Genomic DNA, 11,409 nt, shown 5'->3' on the forward strand with positions numbered 1-11,409 from the left:
CACCTGTAATCCCAGTTACTTGGGAGACTGAGGCAGGAGAATTACTTGAACCCGGGAGATGGAGGTTGCAGTTAGCCGAGATCGCACCACTGCACTCCAACATGGGCGACAGCGCGAGACTCTGTTAAAAAACAAACAAACAAAAAACCCAATAAAATAAACAATAAAATACCTGAAGTGAATATGGAAAATGTAAGCATAAGAGAGACAGATAAAAGACATGTTGGAGAGAGAATATCTCCAAATAACCAACAAGAAAGTAGATGATCTTGCACCACTGCACTCCAGCCATGATCTAAGGCACCATTTTACATCTCTGGTTCAGAGATTACCATGTTCTTAGAGAAGACTTAGATTGCCTAGGACTTGTATTTGTAAGAGAGAGAAGGAATAAACTGGCTTGTCACCTTTAAAGCAAATGCACTGTCCCTGCTCCAGACTACTAAAATAATGGTGGCCCTTCTGTATTTACATTAGCTATTACAGGTGTAAATAACTCCTTGCTTGTACACATTCTTTCTCAGTATTTCCTGAATGTAAACCATATATCAGCCACAGTTTTAGGCACTGGGGTTGCTTCACTGAACGAAGTTTTTGCCTTCACAGAGCTTATGTTCTTGTTGAAAGACAGGCAATACATATAATACAGTGCCAGGAATAAGAGCTATGAAGAAAAATAAGGCACAATGGGCTGGGCATGGTGGCTCACGCCTGTAATCTCAGCACTTTGGGAGGCCAAGGAGGGTGGATCACCTGCAGTAAGGAGTTCAAGACCAGCCTGGCCAACATGGTGAAACCCCATCCCTACTAAATACAAAAAATTAGCCAAGCATGGTGGTGGGCGCCTGTAATCCCAGCTACTTGGGAGGCTGGGGCAGGAGCATCATCTGAACCCAGGGGGTGGTGGCTGGAGAGAGCCGAAACTGCACCATTGCACTCCAGCCTGGGCAACAGAGTGAAACTCCATCTCAAAAAAAAAAAACAAAACAACAACAACAACAACAACAAAAAAAAGGAAAATAAGGCACAGTAAGACTATAGAATAGTAGAAATAGATGCTGTTTTATTTTTCATTTTATTTTATTTTTGAGACAGAGTCTTGCTCTGTCACCCAGGTTGGAGTGCAGTGGCACAATCTAAGCTCACTGCAAGCTCTGCCTCCTGGGTTCACGCATTCTCCTGCCTCAGCCTCCCGAGTAGCTGGAACTACAGGCGCCCATCACCACACCCTGCTAATTTTCAGTATTTTTAGTAGAGACGGGGTTTCATGGTGTTAGCCAGATGGTCTCCATCTCCTGACCTCGTGATCCGCCCACCTTGGTCTCCCAAAGTGCTGGGATTACAGGCGTGAGCCACCGCGCCCAGCTCAAATAGATGCTGTTTTAGATAAAAGTAGTCAGAAGAGATGACATGTGAAGAGAGACCTGAAAGGAGAGAGAGGCTGAGCCATGATGCCATCTGCAGAGGAAGAAGCAAGGACAAAGGTCCAAAGGCAGAATCAAGCTTGGTGGTTTGAAGAACATCCCGAGGGCTAGTATGGCTGAGGCAGAGCACACCACACCATACGAGGAGGAGAGTGGTGTCCGAGGCTGGAGGAGTAGACAGGGGCCAGGTTCTAGACCTTACAGGACCTAGTAGGCCATAAGGAAAACTCCAGATCTTAATCTAAGTATGATGGGAAACTACTGAAGATTTTCTGATGTTCTTTGTTTCCCTTCTATCCCAAAGGGAGTGACATGATCAGCTGTGCTTTTTAAGAGATTACTTTGGCTGCTCTGGAGATAACAGATCTAGGGGACAAAAGTAGAAGCAAGGAGACCAGGTAGGAAGCCACTGCATAGGTTCTGTAAAGAGATGAAGACAGTATTGACTGGAGTTACAGAAATGCAGGTGGAAAGACATGGCTGGATTCAGGAAACATTCTGGAAGTAGGGCTGACAAGTTATTGCTAGGTTGGGGATGAGATATGAGAGAAAGAGTCAAGAAGATACCAAAATTTTGGACCTGGGCAATTTTGTGAATGGGGGAAGATCAGGTGTGGTGGGGTAGAAAATCAAGAGTTTAGTTTAGGACATGATGTATTTGTGCTGACAGCTAAATGGTGATGTTCAGTAGGCAGTTGGATATGAGAGTCTGAAGTTCAGGGAGAAGTTGAAACTGCACATAAGATTTGAGAGTCTTTAGAATATAAAAGGTATTTTAGGCCCCGAGACTTCATAAGATCATCCGATGAACATACGTACAGAGGGAAGAAAAGGGGCACACCAACATCTAAGACTCATCAAGAAAAGGCAAATTCAGAAGAAGAGAATCAGAAGTCAGGGCAAGGGATTGAGAAGAAAAACCAGGAATGTGTGGTGGCTCTTCTGTATGCTAATGTATATAAGAGCTATTACAGGTGTAAAAAGTTGCTGGTTGCACACATTATCTCCCCCTTATTCAGTATTTCCTCAGTGTATACTATGTGTCAGCCACTCCTTTAGGTAAGCATGTAAGAAAATAGCTGAGTAAGATATGAAGACAAATGCTGGGCTGCTAAGAACTCAAGATTAGCGAGAAATGAGCATAGACTCCGGGTATCTTGACAAGAGTTGTAGGGATGAAGGATGAATTGGAGGGGGCTTAAAAGAAAAGGATGAGAGAGGAGACTCCATGAGCACAAATAACTCTTTTGGGGTGTCTGTCTGTAAAAGAGCCACACATACACACACAGACATGCCCCTTATTTTCACTTCTGCTATCAAGGAGTACAGCTGAGATGCAGGTTTTACCTTACACCCTGCTCCTTAACATTTTGGAATGCAAAGTTGTTCTAATTTGTGATGAGAGCAACTCGCGAGCCCTCTGATTTATTCTTCACTATCAGAGCGCCTTCTGTTTACTTTCACCAGTGTGGCTTCTAAACTGCAACAACTGCTGAACCCCACAGCTGGTTCTAATCCCTCCTCAACAGTGCAGCTGCCATTTCTCATCTACCTCGCCTCTGTTTTTTCTGATTCTTTTCTTCTGCTTATCTTTTTTCTTGTCTCTTGTTGCCCCGTACTTTTTGCTTTTTGATGCCTGCCCATTAAAGCTGACCTTTTAGATATATCTAAACTGGTACAAAGACAGCGAGGATGATTTCCCCTTGCATAACGCAGCATGACTACAGTAGATAAGCAGGAATGATCTCTGAAATTATGGCTCTTCTCATCCACTGTGCACCTTTTCTGAGGGCCTAAGGGCTGATTCACTAATGCGTTAGTCAAAGCTTTAAAGACATGGAAGTCTGAGGCTTCCTTTAGGCTTAGTCCCCAGATGACTAACATATTACTGAATACTATAAGGATTCATTGAGAAATGTCTAGTGTGGCATTTACCTAAGTAGGCAAGCCCAACATAGTATGGTAGATGCTTTCATAAAGGAATTCAGGAATGCTATGGAAGCACATAGAACAGCTTATTCAAATTTGGGCATCCCAGAAGCTTCACTGAGAAAATGATGTTTATATTATGATGAGTATGACTCAGCTAGACTCGAGTGTTGGGGGAAGAACAGCATGTGCAAAGGCCCAGAAGAAGTGAGAACACAGCATATTTGGGGAAGCTCACAAAAGCTAAGTCAGTATGGCTGTGTGTGTTATTCTAGGGTGAGGGTGGGGTATTCAAGGATGACCAGAGATAAGGCTAGAGAGGAAGGGCCAGGTCACGTAAGATATATTCAAGAATCTGTCTCCCTTCCCCAACTAAAACCTTGTCAATATAAAGAGGTTGGACCATATCCTGGGATATGCACCAAACTACTAAAGGTAGCTTTCTCTGGGGAGTGAGAGTGCACAGAGGTGGGGGGATTTCACTTTATTACTTTAAATACTCCCATGCTGCCATGGTGCATGTTTATTTTTACAATGCCATGCATCATTTCTGAATTCAATTTTTTTTTTTTTTTTTTTTTTTTTTTTTTTTTTTTTGAGGCAGAGTCTCACTCTGTCACACAAGCTGGAGTGCAGTGGCATGATCTTGGGTCACCAGAACCTCCACCTCCCGGTCTCAAGCGATTCTCCCGCCTCAGACTCCCAAGTAGCTTGGATTACAGGTGCGTACCACCATGCCTGGCTAATTTTTTAGTATTTTAGTAGAGATGGGGTTTTACCATGTTGCCCAGGATGGTTTCAAAATTTTTAATTACATAAAACAAAGGACGAGAACAGGAAGCTGTGGCAATAATAAGGTGGCCTGAATTAGAGTAATGATAGTAACTATGGGAAAAAGTAAAATATAATTAGTAAAACAAAGATCTTGGTAAGGGCTAAGGGAGACAAAGGAATTAAAGACAACTAGATTTCTGACATGAACAAATAGGTAGTTAGTTGTATTAGTTTGTTTTCACGCTGCTGATAAAGACATGCCCGAGACTGGGCAATTTATAAAGGAAAGAGGTTTAATGGAGGACTCACAGGTCCACGTGGCTGGGGAAGCCTCACAATTATGGTGGAGGAGATTTGAGTGGGGACACAGTCAAACCATATCAACAGTGGTTGGTAGTATCTTTCATTACATTAGCAATAATACGGCTTGATGCAATTTAGGGGTAAAAATGAGTTTCAACTTGGTCATTTTAGCTTGAAGTACTCAGGAGACATTCACACTGAATTAAAAGTTATAGGCTGGGTGTGGTGGCTCATGCCTGTAATCCCAACACTTTGGGAGGTCGAGGCTGGTGGATCACCAGGTCAGGAGTTTGAGACCATCCTGGCCAATACAGTGAAACCCCATCTCTACTAAAAATACAAAAATTAGCCAGGCAAGGTGGCATGTGATTGTAGTCCCAGCTACTCGGGAGGCTGAGGCAGAAGAATTGTTTGAACCCGGGAGGCGGAGGTTGCAGTGAGCCGAGATTGCGCCACTGCACCACAGCCTGGCGACAGAGCGAGACTCCAACTCAAAAAAAAAAAAAAAAAAAGGTCTTAAATCTACAACTCTGGAGAAAAAAAAAACTTACAAAAGGAATGCAGATCCTCTCAGCATATATATGGTAACTGATGTCCTGAGACAAGATGAGGGTGCTCAGGTGTATGTAGAGAGTTGAAAAAAACTGGAACAGAAGGTGGAATTCTAAAACTGAATTTCTTAGACTGATGTATGGTCTACCTGCATTATACTCTCCTAAGGAGTCTGATAAAAACGCAGAATCCCTGGCTTTACCACCAACCTACTGAATCAGATACACTGGATGTCCTGGAAATCCGCATTTTAAGCAAACAACTCCCAACTCCCCAATTATTTCTGTGCAAGGTAAAGTCTGAGAACTACTGATTTAGAGGGTGAGTATGAAAAAGAGCAAGGGCAAAAAAACAAAAACAACAAAGTTGAGAAGGAGATGAGCTGGCCAGGCGTGGTGGCTTACGCCCGTAATCCCAGTACTTTGGGAGGCCAAGGCAGGTGATTGCTTCAGCTCAGGAGATCAAGATCAGCCTAGGTGACACGGTGAAACCTCGTCTCTTCAAAAAAATACAAAAATTATCTGGGTGTGGTGGCACATGCCCGTAGTCCCAGCTACATGGGAGCCTGAGGCGGGAGGATCACTTGAGCCCAAGAGTTCAAGGTTACAATGAGCCATAATCATGCCACTGAACTCTAGCCTGAGCAACATGATATAACCCCATCTCTACAAAAAATAAAAAATAAAAAAACTAGCCAGGTGTGGTGGCGTGCACTTGTAGTTCCAGGTACTAGGGAGGCTGTGGTGGGAAGATCACTTGAGCCCAGGAGTTCAAGGTCACGGTGAGCTATGATGGTGCCACTGTACTCTAGCCGGGGTGACAGAGTGACCTTTAAAAAATAAAAAACATTATGGCGGGGTGCAGTGGCTCATGCCTGTAATCCCAGCACTTTGGGAGGCTGAGGCAGGCGGATCACCTGAGGTCAGGAGTTTGAGACCAGCCTGACCAGGAGAAACCCCATCTCTACTAAAAATACAAAATTAGCCAGGCGTGGGGGCGCATGCCTATAATCCCAGTTATTCATGAGGCTGAGGCAGGAGAATCACTTGAACCCAGGAGGCAGAAGTTGAGGGGAGCCGAGATCATGCCATTGTATTCCAGCCTGGGCAACAAGAGCAAAACTCTGTCTCAAAAAATAAATAAATAAATAAATAAAACATAAAAAATAAAATTGAAAAATTGAAAAAGTAACTGGGAAAATTATTTAACGTTCTAATTTATCTCTGTATATTTCCAAGCTCCTTTCACTGCCCTATAGTATAAACAAAGTCCGAATCTGGGTAATTTATAAGAAGAAAAATAATAGTGGATGATATCTGAAAAAATGGACTGAATGAGAATCACTTTGAAGTGAAGGTCTTGGACAAACTGCAAAGGTTTGGCAGATGCCTGGCAAATTAGTGAATAACCGCCATGACCTGTCCAGGTGTAACTAAATTCCGGAAGTGTATAAACATAGAAATAGTCTTCTATGACAAAAAAAGATGAGTTACTTTTGAAAAGCGCAGAAATAAAGCTGTCAGCTTCACAGTGCCATATGGATGCTCTCTCCCAGATTAACCAAATTACTTAACATCAGACCAAAATTAAACCAGGCCTTCGCTTACAAGCTATTAATGGCTGGGCACAATGGCTCGCACCTATAATCCCAGCACTTTGGGAGGCCAAGGTAGGAGGATTGCTTGAAGCCTGAAGTTTGAGACCAGCCTGGCCGACAAGAAACCCTGTCCCTACTAAAAATACAAAAATTAGCTGGGTGTGGTGGTGCTAATACCTGTATTAGCACTCAAATACCTGTAGTCCCAGATATTTGAGAGGCTGAGGCAGGAGAATCGCTTAAACCCAGGACGCCGAAGTTGCAGTGAGCCGGAATCACACCATTGCACTCCAGCCTGCGTGATAAAGTCAGACTCCGTCTCTCTTAAAAAAAAAGAGGATCTGTACTCTGAAGATATTGGCCTGACTGAAAGGCAAAATGATTAAGTAAATGCCAAATGAACTCACACTTATTTAGGATCCTTTCACACCCACTTACCCTGAATCTTACATTATCACAAAACATTCTATGGAGATAAAGCAAACTGGAAAAGAAGATATCTTTACTTCATTATTACCATTTTTGCTTTTATGTTTCTTTGTAGTCCTTCATTTATAGGTATTATGAGAGGAAAAAAATGTACTTGAAACTTACTGAGTACAAAGTGCTCACCTGCATGCTACTGCAGACTAATCCATTTTTACTTACTATTGCTACCAAATGCCACACATTAGTTACATGACTTTGAGTGACTTTCTCTCTTAGGAGTTGTACTATATAATCTTTAAGAATGTTTTCCAAATCTGAAAGTCTACAGTTCTAAGTAAGATTGGAGAAGAGGGAAATGGTGACAAAGAATACAAATATTCAAATGTACAAGACAGCTGATACAGATGATACTCTTTATTTACTTAAATTTTTAGCCCTCCACTTCTGAAGAAAAAGAATATCCAGAGGCAGAGAACTCAGTGCTAGCAATACAACTTCTTGATTCAATAAGACCACAGCTAACAAACTGGTAACATTTCAAGAGTTTCTCTTGTTAGCTGCTACCTAGAACATGGGACATACATTTTTTTCAACGAAATGATGTGCTATAGAGTGGTTAGGCTCTTAGGCAAATTCACAAAAGTTTAACCTTTGATGCAAGTAAATTGCCAGACACTTGATAAAAAACAGAAAATAGAAAGTAGATATTGCTAAACTAGTGATTAAGCAAAAACAACCTCAAAATGAAACAACACAAAATTTATCCTGAAACCTATTTTTCACAAAGTCAACCAAAAGATCCACTGGCCTGATGATGCTAGTGATCCTTTTAGTGACTAGGTTATAATAGCTCACTTCTTAAGTCCATGGGGTCCAAGTTAAGGACCCTTGCTTAAATAAAGTGAGACGGCCTTACTAGGTTCCAGGTACCAGCGACAGAGACTAGGGCATCAGAGGTATGTCAAAGCCCAAAGCTAGGAAAACAGCACAGAGCCAAAGAGGAGAAGAGGGGGTTTCTCTTTCCCCTGACACCAGTGGAAAAGGAGCTTAGTGACTAGAATGTTCTCTCCACATTCCAGCTCCAGGATTCCCTGGACTATATTTGGGAATTCAGTGGCAGCTCAGTAAACATAACCTAAAAATTGGGGAAGGTATGCTTCCTAGCTGAGGCAAGGATTGTGAAATGCAACAACTTGCTGGGCATGGTGGCACAAGCCTGTAGTCCCCACTACTCAGGAGGCTGAGGTGGGAAGATCAATTGAAGCTGCAATGCATGGGAATAACCATGCACTTCAGCCTGGGCAATAAAGACCCCCATCTCTAAAAGAGAAAGAAATAATTCCTTTAACTGCCATGCCACGTGATGGACACCAGCTGCTGCCTGCAGCAGCCCAGCTCTGATTGTGAAGAGGTTGCCTGCAGGAATGTATGCTCCTTGCTCTTACTTAAGCCCCCCTTTAAACCCACCAAAGGATGTACCATTTCCAATACATATGCATGTTGACAAGTCTGCAGTATGTAACTGGTGGGTGCCTATCTTTATTGTCTGCTAAACCTTGAAATATAAAAAATCAAATGAATTTTCATCTCTCCTGGTAAAGACTCCTTGCTGTGCTTAAAAAGTTATAATGGCCGAGCACAGTGGCTCACACCTGTAATCCCAGCACTTTGGGAGGCAGAGGCGGGCGGATCACAAGGTTAGGAGTTCAAGACCAGCCTGTCCAGTATGGTGAAACTCCGTCTCTACTAAAAATACACACACACACAAATTAGCCGGGCGTGGTGGCGCGTGCCTGTAATCCCAGCTACTCCGGAGGCTGACGCAGGAGAACTGCTTGAAACTGCGAGGCAGAGGTTGCAGTGAGCCGAGATAGCGCCATTGCACTCCAGCCTGGGCAACAAGAGTGAAACTCCGTCTCAAAAAAAAAAAAGAAAGTTATAATGATCGAAAATGTCCGCTTAAATCTGTATTTTGGGCAATTCAGATTTTTAAGTCATAAGTACTTCTTTACGATCACTGTGGAAAACAATGACCCATGTATCTAATTTGGATAGGTTTAATATCAAAGGTTCTCAAAAGGTATGTATATACCAATCTAATTTTCTAAAAGCTGTCAATCCAGTTAGCCCTTAGCCCTTTCCCTGGTAGTAGGTCACTTTAAAACTGAAATCACACTTTTGCTTTCAAATATTGTAACCAAGAATAAGTAGCAAGAATTTGGTATGTCAGTTAGGACAAAGTAGACAGATGGTCCCCACCTTTCCATGGTTCAACTTAGATTTCTTGACTTTACAATGTTGCAAAAGTGATACTCATTTGGTAGCAACTGTACTGTGTCCCTACAACCATTCTGTTTTTCACTTTCAGTGAAGTATTCATGAATTACATGAGGTATTTTGACACTTTATTGTAAAAGAGGCTGTTAGATGATTTTGCCCAAATTTTGGCTAATGTAAGTGTTGTGAGCAGTTTAAGGTAGGTTAGGCTAAGCTACAATGCTTGCTAGATGCATTAAACGCATTTTTGACTTACAGTATTTTTGACTTACAATGGGTTTATCAGCACATAACGCCTTCATAAGCTGAGAAGCATCTGTATTTACTAAGCTTTTAATTAGTTATGTTTCTGAATGTACAAATAAATCTGCAATATATATGGATTTCATATACTAAAATGATATTTCAAGTCCTTAAGTACAGTATACCCAAATGTGATAATTAATCACGACCTAAATTGAGAGTTTGGATTCTACCTATATACAAATTACTGCCAGGAAGGGAAGCATGGGTCATGCACAATCAGCTATCAGAGTGGAACTCAGCAGCTCACCACAGCACCCAACTCCTTTACTTTATTCAGATGTGGCACCTTTTCTTCAGATTAAATCCAACTTTCGTCCCCTGGTCTCTTATTGTTACACTGTAGACACCAACCTTATTTCTTCTGGCATAAAATATTGCGGCTGCCTGAACATAACACTAAAACTCTCAGCTAGTATGGCAATGAAAACGAAACTGTTCTTTATGTATGTCACATAGAAAATGTTACCCAATAGGAAGACGGTCTTTTCTCAGATATGCTGAAAAACACTCATGAACACCTAGGCGGATTTTTAATTATATTTAATTTACTTATTATATTTGAGATAGAATTTGCCATTACATTACACAGCAAATCTAAAGGTAAACCTCACCTTAAACGTTGCAATGTGCTCCTATCATGATTCATTACACACAACCCAAAGGACCAGTAATTTCCCACCACACTAGTTAAAACGTTTTAGATCAGTGGGCTACACTGCATGGGGCACACACTTCACTTTCTGTATGTTTGCTAGACACTTCAAGATTGTTCTCCAGTGTTCGAAGTCAGTAAGTTTACCAAGATTCTGTAGCGGAACACACACGTACACACTCCTTAGGCATCAGCAGCATTTACAAAATGCAGGCAATCACAAAGTTATATAAGAAAAGCAGTCTCGCCTCTGAGGAATTAGTTCAGGCATACAAGAATCCAGGAAATCGCATATCCTCTATGCGAGGCTGGGTCACAGGAACTAGGTAAAGAAACAAAGCAAAGTACACTGGGAAACGAGGGCAGTAACAGCTGAAAAGATGCAGGCAACGCCACCAGCGGCATCTTCAAGCATTCTTTGGGAAGGGGAGTGTTTCTATACTGTTTCTAATGAGCCACTGCTGACCTAAGTAACGGTACAAGCTGAAACCAACACAGCCAGAAACGAAATCCACCATGTGGTAGACGAGACTAGGGGAGCAGCATGAATGGTCCACAGGCTAGGGGTGCAGAAGCTGTCACACACCCTGGGACTCGCGCACACCCTGGCGCTGCCACCTGCTTTCTATTTCCTCGGGGAGGGCCGGTGACGCGTGAGCCCGAGAAGCACCAAAGGCAGGAATCCTGAAATCTGTGATTTCTAAACCCCGAGCCAAAAAACGGTCCGTAGGGCCCGTCCCCCGCAGCTGGGCGACTCTTCCCCACGCGGCGCGCGACCCGCGAGGTGGAAGGGTGAGAACTTCCAGGCGGCCAAACGAGGACCAGGAGACAAGTGGGGAGCGGGAAGTGCCTAGTCCGAATGCAGGGAGGCCGGGGTCGCGGTGCCACCACAGTGTGAAGGTAGGCTGGGGGCGGGGCCGCGCGGAGCCCAACAGCCAGGGGCCAAGCAGGGGAATCTCCCCGGGGCGAGGGCGGGCACGGGCGAAGAGGGACGCCCCGGCCGCTACCTGCTGCTGGATCTTCCCGTCCTCCGTGACGACCCAGTGCGTGGTGGCGAAGGCCCCTCGTGCCGCCACACTCAGCAAGGTTGAAAGGCTGAGGAGCCAGCCTGGGCCGGAGCAAGGCGGCAGCTCGTACCGGCCACGGACCCCTACTGCCACCGCCAT

At 43.5% G+C, this 11,409-nt stretch overlaps 1 protein-coding gene across 5 annotated transcripts in view; it reads right to left on the reverse strand.

The window, feature by feature from the left end:
• Positions 1-11,409, reverse strand: part of LOC105471604 (tetratricopeptide repeat domain 17) — a 139,401-nt gene extending 127,992 nt beyond the window's left edge. For all 5 annotated transcript variants that reach the window (XM_071074820.1, XM_011724149.3, XM_011724150.3 and 2 more), the window contains exon 1: positions 11,251-11,409. In XM_071074820.1, the coding sequence (XP_070930921.1) occupies positions 11,251-11,409 (159 nt within the window). The remainder of the gene's footprint in view (positions 1-11,250) is intronic.

The sequence above is a fragment of the Macaca nemestrina genome, chromosome 12 (genome assembly GCF_043159975.1).
Source record: "Macaca nemestrina isolate mMacNem1 chromosome 12, mMacNem.hap1, whole genome shotgun sequence".
In the NCBI taxonomy this organism is placed as follows: domain Eukaryota; kingdom Metazoa; phylum Chordata; class Mammalia; order Primates; family Cercopithecidae; genus Macaca; species Macaca nemestrina.